Below are 19,959 nucleotides of genomic sequence, written 5' to 3'. Positions count from 1 at the left end.
ATTTATCTCTACTTCCACTCTTATAAAAGAGTGAGAATACCAATCAAATTACATGCAGTTAGTAAAGAAATACTCTCTTTATCCATTTTGTTTGCTTGTTATTTCTTTTTTGGATGTCCAAAATGTTTACAAGGTTTCTAAATTTGAATATGTAAACAATTATTTTTTTCATTATAACTTTTATTAATATCTTAATGAGTTAAGGTAAAAAATGGTAAAATAATTTTTATTGACTAAATTCTTAATATGAGTATTTTGTCAAATCATGCAAACAAAATAGAACGGAGTGAGTATATTTCATTAAGGTAATATTTTAAAATTTCATAATAGAAAATTAGTATTATTGAAGTAATTATAAAAGAATTTTGCATGAAATCAGGAATCATTTTCTATAAAATATTAACATTTGAAAGGTTGTAAATATATCATTATTGTGGGAGTTATTGGATCTATTGCTTTAATTTTTTTTTAATTCGATATTTTCATAATATTTCCCATGCATCCATTCAGACTTTTTAAAAAGAAAGGATCAAACCTTTTTTTTGTTTGGTTTAATTTCTGTTAAACAAATAAAAAATAGAAATTTACTAAAAAATAATTAATTCAATTCAATTTAATCTCGTAAACTGTACAATTAGGTTCAATTTAATTTATATAAAAAATTAATTGGTCAGAGTGAACATTAATTTGGTTCAACTTAATTGATTTGATAAAATGTTCATATTTATAAATTAACTTGAATTGAATAATTAAAGTTTTTTTTTTTTGAAGGAAATTGAATAATTAAAGTTGATATTAAAAATTAAAACATAAAAGATAAAGAAAAGAAAATTAAAGCAATGGGGGGAAAAAAGTGAGATATGCCTAAAAAAGGGGCAATGCATGTGGGCCATGAGAGAGTATAGATGAGGTTGTGGAAATTATTGATTGATTAATTAAAGAGAGTGCAAATATAAATAATTGTCTTTGCTTTAGAGGCTATTATCCAATCCACTTTTATCGAAACTCCAATACCCCTTATCTTATCCCCATTACCATTCACATCACTTGACCGTTATATCTTACCAACGGTATTTCTCATATAAAAACCTCATTTACGAAAATAATAATAATAATATTCATAGACAATATCACCTTTTCATTTCTCTCCTAAAATGGAAAATTCAATAATCACAATGAGTTTCAACATGAACGATCTGCGAAACAATCTTCCAGAAAAGTAAGGATGCCGGTTTTAACTCTCATTGATTATGAGATAGATGCTTAATTATAATTATTGTTGATAGTAACTTGTATGTTGAACAGGAAAGGGTTGTCGAAGTACTATTCCGGAAAATCAAGATCATTTACGTGCATGGCGGATGTTCAAAGTGTTGAAGATTTAAAGAAAAAAGAACATCCGGACGCCAAGAAAAGGAAGAAATATTCAGAGATAAGAAGGGAACTGCGTGTTCCTCCATATCAATGTCGAAGGATGTCTAGTAATACCCAACGTACAACACCTTATGTTGGTGTCTAGATTTACATAATTAATTAATTAATTATACTCCTTGTTCTTTGATAAGATAAACGATTTTGTACTTGTTTAGCCATGAGGAGTTCCTATAGTTATAAAAAAAAAGGTGAGGGGGAAAAATAAGTAATATTTTGTATAATGTTTCATGTTTTGCCTTAAAATTTTGGTTTTGAATTTTTACATTTTGTAATTATATAATGGGTATTTTTGCCATTCCCATCAATTATCATATTAATATATCATCTAGAAGCCGTTAAAAATTACCATAAATATATTATACGACGTATGAAAACTTCTAATCATGAGTTTAAATATTTTCATGTATTCATCCACACATGCCATTATACAAATATAACAGTAAATTTGAAGTAGCTTCAAATAATATCAACACCCAATTTGACCACTGATTTGAATTTCCAAATAACTCCAAGAGATTCTAGTTCTTGAAATGTTACAATTCCACTGTTATCTTTAGCTATAGCTAGGAAGAATTCACATCATTGCTACACCAGTAAGTCACAGAAGGGAAATGGAGATACAATTAACTGTATCAGCCTGACCAAAAACAATAACAATTTGCAACCTAACGATTAAAGCACCAAAGAATCACCATTTCTCCCTAATTGTACAAAATTAGGATGTAAGAAGACCTAACAAAGTTGAAGCAAAAAATTATTGCAGGCTGTTCTTGCTGCAGCCTATATCCCGATGATCAAGCACGATAAGGTCATCGTCTTCGTCGTCGACAACATTGAGCTTTTGGACTTTATTGTGATTATTGGATTCATCAGAAACAGTTGAGACATCCATATCTGGTTGTTTTCTCTTCTTCCCAGAAATCTCAGTCCCTTCTGAAATTTCGACGTCATTGCCGGCTGGCTTGCTATCCTCCTTTTTCTCAAGAGGAGCTTGTGTCCATCCAAATAGAACCATTCCATCAGGTTCCTTCTCCTCGTCAAATTCTTCCCTGTGAGAATCAAGTGTTCTTTAAATATTTAGTTGCTAAACCCACATCAGGACCATAAAATATTACATTAGATCTAAAATTCAAATAGGGGTGTTATTGCACACTACAGGTTTCAGGAAGTATTGCTTCGATTGTCAGTAACTTGACCTAAGACTCATCTAACAAAAATCACCAACCAAAGAAGAAGATTTAGCAGTCCACAAAAATGGCATGCAACAATAGCATTGCTGTCAGAAAAAGTTGATCCTGGACTAAGACTTAACAGTTTTCCTAGCAAAGCCATCTGCCCTCAAAATTAAATACAAACACGTTCAAGAATTCAACTTGAATGGTAAGACAATCAAGTTAAACTATATTTCACTGCCATATTGTCATTGTTGCAACGGCAACAGTATTAACAGCAACAAGCAATTGACCACAATAACGAACCAATAAGGTTTCCCACCCTATAGATTAGAGATACAAACATAGTTCTATTCCCATAACAAAGGTATTAAATCCACAAAAACTATTGGCAAGTCTTAGTGACAGAATCCAAGTAATGTATTGAATTTCAAATTAGGAAGGGGAGAAAAAAACAAAAGCTAACCTGCATACAGAGCCAGAGAGCCAACAACTTACTACACACCGTCATGTTGTGCTTAATTTGCATTGATTACGGAAAAAAAATTATGGCTTTTTTCTGAAGAAATAAAGAAATACCTGATACCATATGATCTAATGGGCCAAAAAAAAATCAATGTAACCTCAGAGAGTAACCTTAGTGTTACAAGTCGCACATCGGCAGAAAAATGGGATGGTCTTGTCTTGGGGTTATTAGCAGGTGAGTTACTTGCACCTAATAGGCTAGTCTTTCGGGTTGGAGTCCTAGCCCTCGACATTAGGGACAAGAAATTAAACAAGAACAAAAGAGTCTAAACAGTTATATGAAAATTTAAGGAGGCACATATAAAGAAAAATAGTGGAGCATTGTGAACTTGCAAATTGGAAGTGCACCTACTACAATGTCTAGTGCAAGTTAATTCTCATCCAATAACCAAGACAAGCATATTAGTAGTAGGGGGTAAATAAATAAAAGAAACAGCAGAATGTGAAACTTCTCTATTGAGAGCATTCACATCATTGACAATTAATATATATATGACAACCTTTCTCAAACATACTGATAAGAGCACGAAAGGAAGTAACTAAGAAAACAGACCTATGCTTGATATGGATATTGCATGTGAACTCCTGTTGGAGATCTTCAACCGTGAGCATTGTCCCACCAGTAATTGAAGAAGGAAGCTCAAATAGCACCTGATTAGGCATTAAGGAATAAGGAGATATGTTCAAATAAAAAAAATTAACGAACTCCTTTAATTTAACTTAAAGCAATCTGATATATCAGGCCTTTAAGTGCTTAAAATACCTTTTCAAGATTAGCAGTATAATTTGCTTCCATATCTTCTTCAAGATCATCACCAACTTCATAAAGAAGGGTCGACCCATGCATGATTAACGGGGAGTTCATGCCAAGCTTTGCTTTAACTATCTTGTCAACAAAATCCCGCAACTTCGCTTGGAGAGTATTAATCTCCAGCAACAGTGGTGACTGTCATTAACCGTGATGAATATAAGCACCAGGGAACAATTGAATTCAAAGACATATAAAGGTAATTCCAAAAATAACACATGCGGAGACACATATATATTTAGTGTGAATCTACCTCAGAACAAACACAGCATGACTTGTTAGGCTCAAAGGGTTCCACTGGCATAAGAAGCATCTTTTTTGATGGATGTTCTAAACAGTATGTCATCCTGCATGGACAATGCACTATATTGTTACATTATAACAAACAAGATGCAAAACAGTCAGAGCTATTCAGAACGCAAGTTATCATTGGGCAGGACGGTTTGCACGTTCACCAGCTTGGTGGGCTGGACATGATATGCTAAACAAACCATGAACTAAGCAATTTACAGTAGCTAAACCAAAACCAGAGAGATAATGTGCAAGACCATACTTATCCAATTTTTGGTTAAACAATGCTTTAAGTTCTAATTAAAACAATTTATAATTAAATGATTTGAAATGTCCCAAATCATACATGTTCATATAGATCTTGTTTTATGAGAAAGTTGAATAATTCTCAAAACTCTAGAAAGGATAGGAGATATCCATGAGCAATAGCAGTTCAGTTCCCAAAAACCAATAAAAACTAAGAGCAATGAGAAATTAATAAAGATAGCTAGTTGATTAGCAAGAACAGATTCTACAAACTAAATTTTTTAACTAGAACTATATCCTTCCTCATCCTAGGCTCAGTCATAAAGGGAAAATATCCAACCAATAATTTCGCAAAAACAACACAAGATAAGGAAGAGCATGATAATTACTGAGTATTATATGAAGACCTGACTTAAAATTCTGTACATGTGTGCTCTATTTGTGTGTGTGTGTGTGTGTGTGTGTGTGTGTGTGAGAGAGAGAGAGAGAGAGAGAGAGAGAGAGAGAGAGAGAGGCAGCAAATATTTGAGGATGAGATTGAGAAAACTGACAGGGTGCAATAATGCAAAGACTTGAAGGGACAATAGCAAGCAACCACAGTTTAAGATCTAGAGCATCAATTTTCACTTTGCAGAGACTGCAAGGAATGAATTGCAAAAGAGAAACAGGGAGAAAGAGGAATTAAGGTCCTCTCTTTGTCATGTTTCCTTATTTGAGACAAGAATGACAATCTGCATTTCAATTGGACATTACTAAATCAGTTTGGATCCATTTCAACAGGATTACTAACATGTAAAACCAAACCCAAACTGAAAATTTGATTTTTAACTTCTGATAAACCACAACCAATCCATTTTCAATAGCAACAGTTATTTTAGATTAGAGTTTATCAGGTCAATCAGTTTGATTGGATTTTTATACAGCCCAGCCTCTCTACAAAAGATGAGACGTAAAAGAACAGGCAGACTATCCATCCAAAAAGAAAAACCAAGAGAGAGCCATATCTAGCCTCAAACCTAAAAGTCCTCTTAGTTTGAAAACAGCCACCAAGTTGGCTGGAATTTATCTGAATTAAGTTGAGTAGTTGAGATTAAGAAATAAGTAAAAGTACCGGCTTCAATCCCTCGGACAAATATTCAACTGTTACTTAAAAGCGCAATGGATAAGGCCACCAGATAAGTCATAAAAACAGAAACAAATTCACAGAGTAAAGGAGAATTGATCCACACCTGTAACTGTCAGCATCCTTTTCCAACACTTTGATAGCTTCAATTACAATTAAACCGGCTACAATAGCATTAGTTGTTGCAACAGCATGCACAATATTACCCGCAATACCTTTAGCTTCAAAAAGGCTATGCAAAGGAATTCCAAATGAAGCAGCTCGAATATTTGCAGCAGCAGTAACAAATTCCACCGCTAACTGATCATCTTTGTCAAAACTAAGATTACCAACCTCCTGCCAGGAAAAGAAAATGACAAAAATAAATAAATAATTAAGTATTCACTAGGAAGACCAGAAATATGCAAATATTTAATTAAATCTTTCTAAAAAAGCATGAAATCAACAAACCTTTTCTCTGCTTGAAAAAAATAGTTTCAAAGCCTCCAGAAAAACTCTTGAATTTTCTGCAAGGCTCCATACATCCTGTGGATTCTTCAAGCCCAAAGATGTCATGGCGGATCCTGATGAAAGATCATCAGTTGCACAACTCTTATCAGCATTACCATTTTGTTGACTTAGTTTGTCAGGAAGAACATCCCTAATATATATCGGCTTGGGCTTCCTGCGGTTGGTCCATGTCTCTTTATTAGACAAAGCTAATTCAATGTTATAACCGAACACGTGATCATATATCCTCCTTCCATATTGCTCAATATCTTCATTGTTTCTTCTTTCAAATACATCTTCTGCATGTTCTGATGAGTTAGAAGCATCACTAGACCGTACATTTAAATCATTTTCCTGATTCTTGTCTCCAAATAACTTTGTGAAAAGCAGGTCCTTTGCCCAAACAATACAGTGAACAAACTGCAGTTTTAAATGACGACAGCAAAAGTCAAACAAATAGGCAGATCATCTTGTAATTACACGAAAAATCATCATAATTCTCACAGATCAAACATTTCCCTACAAGTGAATGATTTTAATTTCCACAATGAAATGAGAGTAGATAACATTCAATTAAGGCACCTTCTAAAATTATGGAAGTCAACAATACACGTAAACACCATTTATACATCAATTTCTATCTAAAGGAGGTCTAAAGAAATTCTGGCAAACAAGAACAGGTAGGCTAGAGGCATGCAACTAGGCCCGCACAAAACTTAACCAAACCAACCAAATGAATGAATCCAATTCAATTCCAAACTCAAACCATGGTTTATTACATTTATGGTTTGATTCAGCTTTAAAATTACTGTCCAATCAAACTTTTTGGTTTGCTTACCAAAATGAGAATATAGTAAAATTTATCATTTTAGTTTATATGTAATTAATTTTAGGGGGACTTTTTGTCTAGTGATTTTTAAATTTTCCTTATTATTATTATTATTATTATTATTATTATTATTATTATTATTATTATTATTATTATATTATTATTATTATTATTGAACAATGTAGATTTCCATGTACTTGAAATGAAATACAACTGTTTTGTTCCTTTGTGCATAAAATTGAAAAGTCCTTAAACATTATCGTAATATTTTAATTCCAAGCAAGCTGATTTTTTTTTTTCCAACTTTTTAAACCAATTTAACTTTGGTCAAACCAACCAAATCAATTATCCAAAGTGAATACCTATACTATACCAACTAAATTGAACCATCAAACCCCCATGCTTTAACACAAAAAATAATTCCATTCTTGTTTTATGTTTTGAGATATTGCCTCTCAACTAAAGAAACTGCTGTTAGCTGGTTTAGAGCATCTTAATTGCTTTCAGCAACAGTAGGACCCAAAAAAGTGAAGATGAGAGCAGACCAGAAAAAGAAAAAAAAAATTTTAAAAAAAAAAAAAAAGAAAGAAGAGGAGGGGAAGCTACTACATTATAGCCACAACTCAAAAACCATGTACCTTGGATGGAGTACTAGTAATTGTACAGACAGGATATGTCTTTGGGGCCGGTTTAGGCTGACACTCATAGCACTCTGTTTTCCCCTTCACATGCACTGTGACCTGATTCCATAAATTGGCAAAGCAATATAAAATCTTTGTCAGAAACATACAAACAAATAACATTATTACAATCTACTTACAAATGCAAACATCTAAAGGTGTATGTGAGTGCATTAAATTTGGACACCTCACATTGAAACAAGCAGAACCAATTCTTTCATCTGCGGAAGCCGCCTCTAATAACACAATATTTCAAAATTCACAACCTGTTAATGATTGGTTTTTTCTTTACTAATCATACAACCACTTCAGGAATATCAAATAAGGGGGGAAAAGATGATACAAAAGACCCTGTCTTTAGTGAATTCTTGAAAAAAGGACTATAAACAACAAAAGATCACCTGTCCCAGGAACCCAGTAGTCCCACTTTCAACCAAAGGAACTTCAGCTGCCAAGCAAAGTCGGTTCACATGTCGCCTTGCGTCCAAGTTGTCAAGACCATTCAGAACCACACTAAATTGCTTCAGAAAGTCCACATTGAAGAAAGTATCTTTCACATTTGCATGGTATGGCGTGATGCTAATGTGAGGCCTAAATTTTAACACAGCATCCCGAGCAACCTGGTCAGAAGTTTTATTAGAAATAACATAACACATGCAACTCAAAACTGATGATATGAGCATACAATAAAGAATGACAACAAAAACCTTGCCTTAGCCTTTGACTGCCCAACATGTGATTGCCGGAACAAAAATTGCCTGTTAAGGTTGCTCACTTCTATAGTGTCCATATCAATCTACATCATACACAAGAAATACACCAATCACTTAACAAAAGAATAAGGTTTTTAAAATGCAACTCAGAAAGCAAATGTCGAATGCAATTGGCATTTTGGTGCAAATCATTCATCCTTACTTATAAAATCTTCTTAATTTGCTTTATAAAAAATTCATGATCAGAACCAATAAATGTTACCTTTCATATATAATGGCGGACGCTTAGCTGCAAAAATTGAAACATAAATTGCAGATAAATAACAGCTTCCTAAGAAGCAATCATTTGGTCCTCCATCCTCAAAGTTTTCAATTGCTTTCTTATCACAAAGATTGTTTTGAAAATGTTTTAGGTCATGACCTAGCCAAGCAGAAATAAGGGACATTGGGTTCTCATCTATATTTGGGACATTCAGATCAAGAACAGACAGATTTGCAGTTGGATTTTGAGTTGAGCACCTAATTCCAGATTTGTCATCCAGCACCCTTTATCCAAGTAGAAATTCCTTCTGCATTCAAGATTTAAGTTCAACTAGGTAGTACAATAGTTATAAAGGCGAAAAAAGTCCATTTGCTACATAATTCCAAAACCAACTTATTACTCTTTTTTTGTTTCCATGGCCACTGAACAGCCCTACAATAAACCATAATCATCACTCTCAAAGCTTTATATCTGCTTAACACATCACAACCAACATCAACAACCTCAAACTACAGCAGCAAACTTTGCAACTGTCCAAGAAATACCTTTAGTTGCTATACCATACTATTCCCACCAACTAGTTACCCTAGCATTCTGTGGATAACATGCACAGCATGCCAATCACAACAGTAAAGGGATGCCAGATCAGACAAGTCTCAACATCTAATTGCTGCTGCAAATTATCAAACCTCCACATCTGACATGTTAGCAAGGCTGCATCAGTTAAGCAAAACCCTCACTCAAACTGCTAGGCCCTAAACTACTAACATCTCCACTTCATTATATTTACGTACGCCACTCAAATCACTACCACTGAAAAAAAACCTAAATTTAATCTATTTGTTGAATCCTTATACCAAAAACTTCAACATTTCTTAATTCAGTAAGTAACTAAAGAAAATTCTTTGAAGCTTTTCACAAATACCTCCTACCAAAACCCTTAGAGCCTATGTAATGGCGAAAAACACAAGGGTCAAAGAAACCAATTTAGGAACAAAATTAAATAATAAACCCCAAAACATAAAGAAACTACAACCGTGTAATCAGTCGTTTCAACCTAAGATAAAATAGCATAAACACAACCAGAAAACTCAAAACCTAAAAAAACCAAAACAAAACCCATTCCAAAAAAACCCACGAAAATTTTAAAAAAAAAAATTGGGGGAAAGTGAATTACTCACTATATGAATATCTTGAAAGCCAGAAAGAGCGAGCGTCTTGAGTAGCTCGCAGCCAATCCCACCGGCACCAACCATAAGGACTTTCGCGCCCTAAAAAATAAAAACACAAAGAAAAAAAAAAAGATACAAAACCCTTAAATTCCATTCAATTGAGTAACCAAAGAAACAAAATATTATGAAGAGAAGAAAATAAAAGGTTTATTAGAGTGTTTTAGTACCTTTATAGCAGAGGAGTGCTGGAGGGAAGCCATTTTAGGGGTAGAAGAAAAGAGGGGAAGGAGAAAAGAAAAGTGAAGAAGAAGAATTTGAAGTCTGTTATTAAAATGGTTAGTTATATAATAATAATAATACTAATAATAATAATAGAATAGAAACAGAAATAGAGAACAGTGTGAGAAAAGAGAGCGTGGAAAGTCGATACAAGACGTTAAAGAAGGTGGAGAATCTGTGAAAGGGGCGGCGTTAGCAACAGCAGTAGCTGTACGGTACTGGAAGAGGTAATTGCTTGGAAGCAGAATCGACTCCGACCCCAGACCCAGTTCTGATAAAATCAAACAACTACTTAGTTCAGTTCCTCTGTTTTTATCATATGATGTTATTATTTGGACCAGTGAAACGTGAAATTCGTAAATTTTAAAATTTACATTCTATTGTTTGTTTAAAAAATAAAATTAATTAAATATCTTATATTTTAATAAAAATTGATAGGATCGGGAAATCGCATTTCCAATATAGTTTTCACTTCCACAGTTATGAAATTAGGCACATGATATAATTCGATTAATTTTGACCCATTTTACTAAACTTAAAAAAAGTAACCTAATAAATTCATGAAAAAAATTTAAATGAAGTTATCTAATAAATTCATTAATTAAATTTCATTTATGCAAACAAACCTTGGTCTTAATTTAGAATCACAAACTTGGATAATTCATAAAAATTTAGGAATTGCCTATAGATAGAACTAATCTGTGAGCCAACAAGATGTGCATACCATTTCAATATATGCATCTTGCTAACATCATGAAGTAAATAAGAGAAATCTTATATCAAAATTTTTAGGAGTATACCTTATCCATAGCCCCACCAATGGAAATAAAAATATTTTTAAAATTGTTCATATTTTTCTTTTTTAGCGTACAGTAAAAAATATCATCGATTCAACAACAATTTTTATTTTTATTAGTTTGGTCATGAATGGAGCCATGGATCTTCTTTATATGTTAAAGTAAGAATGTTAAGAATAATGCAATTAATTTTATGCCTTTGGCAGTTCTTAATGATGAAGTTCCAAATCTAGATTAATTGTAATTACTTTAAATTTTATATATTTAAAGTACATGAACCTTCAGATTACGAACCCAAGCACAGAGGGTTCTAACTCGTGTTCTATTCTCCAATAATTTTTATCACATGTTATATGCTATATTGTTACCCTTCAGTTTCATTAAGTTGTACAGAGCAATTTGTTATTTTAGAGGATTCCCATTACTTAATTTTCTATATATATTTTTTTTTAAGTATTAAGGAGGAGATTCGAACTTAGATCTGCATAATTTCCTATCTTTGCTGCAGGTAATAATTTGATATTTCTTAATCCTTGTTTTGTTTCTATAACTTCATTTTCTTGCAATTTCAAACCCTATTAGCCTTACATGCTTAAGATTACAATCGAACAAACTTTCAATTGATGGAAAGTACATACCAAATCTTGGACTCTTTACTTCATCATTAGGGTCTTGATTGATAATATCATTATTAACATAGTTAGCATTATAATCATCAATCTCACCTTCTTTAGAATCGTTGTGTATTCTTTTTCAGGTATGTCTTCTAAATTAGCTTCAATTTCTTTGGATTAATCCTATACACCAAATGTTCGACAAGCAAACAATTCCATTGTTGATACTTTCAAATAAATGTTGGACAATCCTCTATCTATCTTCAGAATTGAAGCTAAGCTCAAGTTATTGCTATATGTAATACAAATCAGCATATTTTTATATTTTTTTTTATAGCAAATCTAATAATAAAACTCAAAAAAAAAAAATACATAATCTTGATTTGAAGTACTCGATCGAATTAACATAGCGTAATACATATGTGATAATTGATTACTCGCTTCAATTATTGGCTATTTATGGTCATTGTTTGACTACATGGTATTTCTACAAGTCTATTTGATCATTTTCAAATTTATTATTTTTATTTTTTTTTTTTGAAGATAATTTATTTTTTCTATTAGAGAGGAGATCTGTACTTCATTCTGCATAATCCAAATAACAGAATAATATATATGTGAAATCACCATAATGGTGCAACAATAATTCATAAACTGTCAAAATGACTAAATCTGAATACAAAATTTCAATATTTGAGCAATAGTAACTCAAATATATATCAAAAAATATATAAATCTAAGAATTATTAGAATAAAAAAATAACACAAAAGAAGAAAAAGGAGTAACCAAATTTGGATATGAACACAAAGCATATTGAAGTAATTTCAACAACAAATAAATATAAAGTGGTTTATTATTAATAAAAGCTAAATTTTAGCTTTCTAAATTTATTTGGATAAAACTTACCTATTTAGCATCACTATTTTAAGAGTAGATTAATAAAGATATAATTCTTAAAATTAGAATAATTAAATTACTATTTGATAAAATTAATTATTTTAATAAATATTAGCTGTCCTAGTCAATTGTTTTACTAGCATTTAATAAAATGTTTTTATAGTGCGCTCTCTTAAACTTTATATATCAATATAAATACTACTTCATCAAATACTATAAATAATATATATAGTATTTTGATATAGGTTAAAACGTTAAACATTACATGAAAAGTTATTGTTAAATGAGTATAAATGAAATAAAAATTAATTTAGTCAAATTAATTACTTAAATAAAAAGGTTACTAATTTATTATTTAGAGTGCGTAATTTAGCTTTTTTTTTTTTTTGAAAATGCTATAATTTAGCTTATTACATGGAGTGTTATATTATAATTTAGGTAATTTAATTACTTCATTAACTATGTGTACAAACGCAGAGAGTAAAAAGATAATAAAAATTTATAAATTCTATGTAATATACCGTGATACATTACTAATCATCGATATATAAAAGTTTGAAGCAAAGCAAGGATTTAACGGTATTTTTTTTAGAAATATAATAATAAAATCTCAAGTGTTATAAATCTAATATTGGTGATGAACAATCCCAAAATTAAAATTAAGGATAGACGATCAGTGGGAAAATATCAAGAGGTTTAAAGCTAATTTATTAAGTACTATATAATAATTAATTAATCAAATTTCACAGCATTGAAATAAGAATCCAAGCAATGCGCGACTACCCAATAGTAAAACCGTAACACTGTAAAAGTAAAATACGGAAGTGTTAAGACTCGTGACGCATACCTGGGACCCAGATCCGCATTTTTTCTTCCTCGCGTGTCCATTTTTATTATTCCCATGAGACTCTTCCCTTCTCTCAACAGCGCAGCAGCAAAAACATTCACTGTACCCGATACCAGTTTATATTGCCACTTGGAGACTTTTCAGCTGTCCACGTAGCAATCTGTCCTATTGATCCAATTAACGTCTTCCACTTATGAAAAGAATTCTAAAAGAATGCAATTTTTAATTAAAGCAATAGAGAATCCGCTCTCTTTTACGATCAGTTATAGACTTCCATTGAAGCAAAAGAGTCTCGGCTCTCTTCACTAGTCACAATCGCTAGGTGCAAGCAAATGAATTTAGGGTTTCAGTAATTGACACTGTGTTGAGCTCGATACAGTGGTTAGTAACCAATGCACTGCATGAGCATATCATTTCCTGGTTAAGAAATTGAATCTGTTTTGCTGGTTCTGTGATTTTGTAGCTGATTAGCCTCTTTTTGTTTTTTTTTTGTTTTTTTTTTTGTTTTTTACAGGTGTTGATCTTCAATTCAGTTATCAATGGAGGTTCCTTTGATGGCTCTGCCTCAAAATCACACTTCTTCTGGCGGTACCTTTCTCTCTCTGTCTTTTGTAGGCAAACTTGTACTTTGTAGTTAGATAGATGGATTTATGGATAGTTGAAATTTTGCATGTATTTGTTTATGTGTGATGTTCTTCTCTGTGAGCTATAATGTAGCATTTTTGTTTTGTTTTGTTTTTATTACTTTGTTTAGTATTTTGCCCAATATTTTTGGTGTACTGGTTTGTTTTCCTTGTTCCTATTTCACTGCTCCTGTGACCTTCAAATTTCTTCTTCTATGTATAACTTGTGGTTATTAAGTCGTATTAGATGTTGACCATAATATGATTGTCTGAAGTGCTTCATCTTGTTTTTCTTGTTGCTTGGATCAATTGGTTTGCTTTTATTGTTGTCTTCCTTTGTGCTTTAGTGTGCCAAAATGTAGTAGTTTAACAATATTATATTTTCCTTTTCTTTTTCTTTTTTTTTTTATTTTTATTTTGTGACGGTGCTTCTTTTTTTCTAGTAGAATCATATACGAGAGGACATAAACGGCTAAAACTTTCTAATGATGGAGATGAATACAGTAGTGTGAACTTATCCGGACCTAAGTGCATTGGAACTGCAGAGAAGAAAGGGAAACCCTCTCCTAAAGTTTTGGATTACTCTGATCCATTTTCCATATCCAGTTTGATTGACAGGTTAGACTCAGGTAGATATGGAAGTGTCACAAAAGATATAGAAGCTCTCATTTCTCGGAAGCTTCAAGTGTTCAGCCCCTACCTCAAGAAGCATCCTGTGCTGTCAAAAGTCTTACTAGATGGGGAAAAGAGCTCAAGTGAATATTCTTCAACAGCACAAGAAAATGTCATTGTCCTGGAGGATGACATTGTTGCAAATGATCGTCCAGCGGCAGCGTCAGCATTACCACCAGCGTCAACAAGGCCTGTTGTGATTCTGGATTCTGATGAAGAAGACAGTGCAGATCACAGGCCAACATATCACTTCCAGGAGGTAGTCTTGCCAAGGTCCAGTGGGCAATCTCGCCTGGAAATAGAGGTAAATTTCTTTTCTTTTTATGCAATTTTGAAGTTGGAGCTTTAAAAATGCATGTGATGATAATCTGTGATCGTCATATATGTAGAGAAACATGTATCGAGTGGCTGCTTTTAAAATGGTTGATCTCCATATCATATTACATACAGGGTACTTTGGATTCCACTTAACAATTTAACATTGCCTGAGAGGTTAGGGAGATTTTTCATATAAAATGGCTAGGTTTTCTTCTCTTGCCTTTGAAAGAGTTACCATAATCTAACCAATGAAGCATCCTTGAAGAGGGTTTTTTTGGGGGTAGGGGTTGGGAGAATAGAGAGCACCACATGCCATCAAATGATCTATGAATAGATACTGCTATTGTTTATTTTCTTTTTGTTCTAATTACGTTAAATTATTTTCTTTCGTAGTGAGAGCATACCTAAATGTGTCCAATGTCATTTTTGTTCTATTTGGTTTGCTATATTCAGGTTAGAACTCATGTGGAAGGAAAAAGTCTGGGAAATTTGGTAATTTCAGCTGCTGGACTCAATATCAAGAGAGAGAGAGCCATTTATGGTGTTGATGCTGATATCAAGAGAGATATTGGTACTAATATCCAGAGAGATAAAGGTGTTTATGTTGGTGCAGAGGAGTATGATGATGATCAATATGAGCCTGCGCCTGAAGATGATGGTCTTGGAGATATTTGGAATGAGATGTCAGTGGCATTGGAATGTTCTAAGGTACTTAATTTCTGTGAAATCTTCTTGGCCATCATGGTTGTGCACCTGTGGTCTAGCTCAGGCTACTTTCAATATACAGATGTATGCTAAATTTTTCTAAATTGATATCATTAATGGAATGCTTAGTTTCATGGAATTATGCTTGCAATGCAGATTTCGTGATTTGTAAAGTTTTGTGTTGGATTTAAATATTTGGTCTTCTGGATTTCTTTTTCTAAATTGAAAAAAAGAAAAAGAGTTTAGATGTTTACCTTATAATTGGCTTTTTTTTTTTTTTATTCTGGGCTTTTCTTGTTTATTTAAGAGAAAAGGAAACAAGAGGGTTTAGCTGTAATTAGTAATATAAATATGTAATTAAAACAAAATTAATATCAATGGCTAGTTGATTATGATGAAAGTGACCATAATAACTTATGCTAAAGTGATACATTGGCTGCTAGTAATTAAAAGTTGCATATGGGTGACTTAAATCCATGGATTCTATTCTTTGAATAATTCATGTTGCACAAGCTGTTTTGCATTAGTATTATTTGTGGACACCGCATAGCTTAAGGGATGCAAATATAAAATTCATAAATGACTTTTAATAATTTTGCTTTATTTGCTTTTTTGGACCTTGTGAATTCATGTCTCTTTTTTGCATACTGGAATTAATAATTTGAACTGTCAGTTTGAAGAATACTTTTTTTGTATTTTCTTTCTGCATTTATATAATATTTTCTGCTGTTTCTTGTAGGATGTTGCGGAATATCCTTCAGCCGATGAACACATGCAAGAAGATGAAGAATATTGTGATCACTCTTTTGTTTTGAAGGATGACTTAGGTGATGTTTGTCGTGTGTGTGGGATTATTAAGAGAAGAATTGAGACTATAATTGAGGTTCAGTATAACAAAGTAAGGTCCTCACTTTTTGTGTTCTCATCGATCTCATGATTGTAGTATATAAATTTCCAAGTTTGATTCACATAAATGGATTTGAAGTGCCAGCTAATGCATACATGCTAAGGTAGTTGCCATTCATGCTGCATTCTTTGTGTTTGCTATGCTTGTTTTTTTTTGGTTAATTAATCTACCTGGGCTACTTGAGACCTGACTGTTACCATAGTGAATGCTGCCTGCTGTTCATGAACAGACTGCGCAATGAAAAGGATCAAAATCATGGGTTGGCTACAGAATTTTTGTGGTAGGATTTCAAACTTAGATTTAGGCTTCGTGCTACCAAGAATCGCAGATGTCATAGGACGGTGGTGAGACTTGTGATGTTATATGGGATTGAATGTTGACTCCAACTACCAAAACATGTTCATAAGATGATATAATGAATGTTAAAATGCAGATGTTAAAATGGATGTGTGGTCATATAAGATTGGACAGTGTTAAAAAATTACCGTATACAACAAAAGGTGCAAGTAGTACAAGTTGGTGATAAAATGAGAGAAGGACGTGAGATGGTTTGGTCCTATTTGCTCCAGTTTGTAGTGTGATATATTGATGATGGAGGGTGTTAAATAGGAAGAGATAAACCTAAAAATCACATAGAGGGAAGTTGTCTCAAAAGATCTACCACTTCTTTGTGCACAAGTTCAAAAAGATAAACCTAGAATCACATAAAGGGAAGTTGTTCCAAAAGATCTACCACTTGTTCTTTGTGCACAAGTTCAAATATTTTGCATATCAATTTAACCCATCATCTTACTTTTATGGATTCCATAGGACCTTCTTGCCACCATGAGGAGTTTTTACACAAAAAGAGTCCTGCATAGGAAGTTCTTTTTGTCAACTGAGCATATCAATAAGCATGTTTAGTTTCTGTTTTCATAATTAAAAAAGAGCACCAAGCATCCCACATTTGTGGGCTTTTGAGAGGGCTGATGTGCGCAGCCTTCCTCCTGCTTCTTAAGTGGCATAAAATGAATTATGTCTAGTTTCTTACTAGGTAAATCAGGGAGCAACCCTTGTTTTCTTTTCCTTCATTTTATGTAAATTTTACGTGCTGATGTATACTTAGTTTCTAAGTATATTAATCCTTAGGCTGACACATTTTCTTTTTGTCATGTTTTAGCTGATGTGAATATTACATGATATGTGATATACTACCAGCCTATTTACATGTGAAATTATAGAAATTGACATTCCTTCTTCCATAATCTTTGCCTTTGAATGTAGGCTTGGAGTGGAACTTCAGTGAATTCATGTATTCTCCATGATTCTTCTGTGCTTTTTTAATTTCCCTACTGACCAATTCATGTGGTGCTAGTAGGAGCATCATATCAAATGCACATGTCAAGTATTTAGCTAATTGTGCTTGTCCGTAATGCTTCTTGAATGATATGTTTTTGTCCTTTTAATTCAGAAAAGGAGTACACGGACATATGCATCTGATTACCGGATTACCAAGGATAAAGATTCTAATGTGGTTGGGGTAGAATTACCTGAAGAGGATTTGCCAGTAACTGATGTCTCTCCTCATCCAAGGCATATGAAGCATATGAAACCTCATCAAGTGGAAGGTTTCAATTTTCTTTGCAGTAACCTGGTATCAGATAATCCTGGGGGCTGCATCTTGGCCCATGCTCCTGGATCTGGAAAGACATTCATGATCATCAGCTTTATGCAGAGTTTCCTAGCCAAATATCCACAGGCTAGACCTCTAGTGGTGCTTCCCAAAGGAATTTTGGCTACTTGGAAAAAGGAGTTCCAGATATGGCAGGTTGAGGATATTCCACTATATGATTTTTATACCGCAAAAGCGGATAGTCGGATGCAGCAACTAGAGGTCTTGAAACAGTGGGTTGAGCAGAAGAGTATCCTTTTCTTGGGGTACAAACAATTTGCCTCCATCGTCTGTGATGATACAAACAGCAAGATTTCCTCTAATTGTCAGGAGATATTGCTCAAGAAGCCTGCAATTCTCATTTTGGATGAAGGGCACACTCCAAGGAATGAGGATACTAATATGTTACAATCTCTTGCTAAAGTGCAGACGCCTCGAAAGGTTGTGCTTTCTGGAACTCTTTACCAAAATCATGTCAAGGAGGTGTTCAACATATTGAATCTTGTTCGCCCTAAGTTTCTTAGATTGGATTCTTCCCGGGGTATTGTTAAGCGCATCATGAGTAAAGTGCACATTCAAGGAGTGAAGAAACATCTTAAGACAGGGGAGACAGTTTTTTATGATCTTGTAGAGCACACCATACAGAAAGATCAAGATTTCAAAAGAAAAGTGTCCATCATTCAAGATCTTCGAGAGATGACCAGAAACGTCCTTCACTATTATAAAGGAGACTTCTTGGATGAGCTTCCTGGACTTGTTGATTTCACAGTAGTACTCAACCTTAGTCCAAGACAAAAGCAGGAGGTTGAGAAGCTGAAGAAGTGGGCAAGGAAATTCAAGGTAAGTTCTGTTGGCAGTGCTGTTTATCTGCACCCCAAGTTGAATGCTGTGAGTGAGAACTCTTTAATGTCTGATGGTAAGATGGATGAAATTTTGGACAAGTTGGATGTGAGAGATGGGGTAAAAGGTAAATTCTTCCTCAATATGTTGAGTTTGTGTGAGTCAGCAGGAGAGAAGTTACTGGTTTTCGGTCAGTACCTCGCGCCATTGAAATATTTAGAGAGACTAGTTGCGAAAGTGAAGGGCTGGGTGGTGGGAAGAGAAGTCTTTGTGATCTCAGGTGAATCAAGGGCTGAAGATCGTGAGATGTCCATGGATCATTTCAACAATTCCACTGATGCCAAAGTTTTTTTTGGATCAATTAAGGCCTGTGGAGAGGGAATTTCTTTGGTTGGGGCATCACGCATCATAATATTGGATGTGCATCTCAATCCTTCCGTCACTCGCCAAGCAATAGGACGTGCATTCCGTCCAGGCCAGAATAAGAAAGTGTACGCATATAGACTGGTTGCTGCAGATTCACCTGAAGTGGAAGATCACAGCACTTGTTTTAGAAAGGAAGCCATTGCAAAAATGTGGTTTGAATGGAACGAGCGTTGTGGTTATCAGAATTTTGAGGTGGAGACAATTGATTTGAAAGAGTGTGGTGATCCGTTCTTGGCGAGTCCCCAGTTAGCACAAGACGTGAGGGTTCTGTACAAAAGGTTAATACACTTTTCCATTTCTTCTGTCTTTGGATATCCTATTCACAGATTTCTCTGTTGCTCTGCCTTACATTTCATTTCTATATTTTTCAGGTAGTTCTTGACATGAGAGGATTGAAGCACTTAAATGGCAGAATAGTTATTTACCTCTTTTCTGACTTGGGTCTGTATATGCTACTTATCCATTTTTGTTTTCTAGTCCTCTATTAGAGAGACAAACTGGTAGTCCTCTTAGATGTTCTTGAATTCGAATTCTTTAAAATTCTGTTAATATCAGTATCAGCTAAAGTTTAGGAATCAGCCTTGTTTCTGGTTAATGACTGTCATTATATGCAAGGGCTATTTTCTTTTTCTGCTTAA

The 19,959-nt window shown here is 33.6% G+C and overlaps 2 protein-coding genes and 1 long non-coding RNA gene across 4 annotated transcripts; 2 read left to right on the top strand and 1 right to left on the bottom strand.

Moving 5' to 3' along the window:
* Positions 1 to 1,062: 1,062 nt before the first annotated feature.
* Positions 1,063 to 1,698, top strand: LOC105630121 (protein OXIDATIVE STRESS 3 LIKE 4). Its single transcript, XR_005177634.2, has 2 exons — positions 1,063 to 1,219; positions 1,306 to 1,698. It is a non-coding gene; the product is annotated as a protein OXIDATIVE STRESS 3 LIKE 4 (long non-coding RNA).
* A 197-nt stretch (positions 1,699 to 1,895) lies between these two features.
* On the bottom strand, positions 1,896 to 10,311 carry SAE2 (SUMO-activating enzyme 2). The gene is made up of 11 exons (XM_012211822.4): positions 9,972 to 10,311; positions 9,754 to 9,843; positions 8,310 to 8,393; positions 7,999 to 8,217; positions 7,556 to 7,657; positions 6,050 to 6,508; positions 5,706 to 5,935; positions 4,193 to 4,286; positions 3,895 to 4,077; positions 3,685 to 3,782; positions 1,896 to 2,483 (listed from the first exon to the last, which is right to left on the bottom strand). The coding sequence occupies exons 1-11, from the start codon at positions 10,002 to 10,004 to the stop codon at positions 2,189 to 2,191; spliced, it is 1,887 nt and encodes a 628-aa protein (XP_012067212.1). The 5' UTR covers positions 10,005 to 10,311; the 3' UTR covers positions 1,896 to 2,188.
* Positions 10,312 to 13,400: 3,089 nt separating this feature from the next.
* Positions 13,401 to 19,959, top strand: DRD1 (SNF2 domain-containing protein / helicase domain-containing protein). 2 transcript variants are annotated; one of them, XM_012211821.4, is made up of 7 exons: positions 13,401 to 13,560; positions 13,694 to 13,767; positions 14,249 to 14,778; positions 15,246 to 15,500; positions 16,237 to 16,395; positions 17,855 to 19,599; positions 19,693 to 19,959. In XM_012211821.4, the coding sequence occupies exons 2-7, from the start codon at positions 13,719 to 13,721 to the stop codon at positions 19,694 to 19,696; spliced, it is 2,742 nt and encodes a 913-aa protein (XP_012067211.1). In that variant the 5' UTR covers positions 13,401 to 13,560; positions 13,694 to 13,718; the 3' UTR covers positions 19,697 to 19,959. The 2 variants fall into 2 exon arrangements, with proteins under 2 accessions (XP_012067211.1, XP_012067210.1); XM_012211820.4 differs by having other exon boundaries at positions 14,246 to 14,778.

The sequence above is a fragment of the Jatropha curcas genome, chromosome 1, assembly GCF_041381405.1.
Source record: "Jatropha curcas cultivar XTBG-Jc1 chromosome 1, XTBG_Jcur_1.0, whole genome shotgun sequence".
NCBI lineage: Eukaryota > Viridiplantae > Streptophyta > Magnoliopsida > Malpighiales > Euphorbiaceae > Jatropha > Jatropha curcas.
This window is presented reverse-complemented; position numbering and strand designations above follow the sequence as displayed.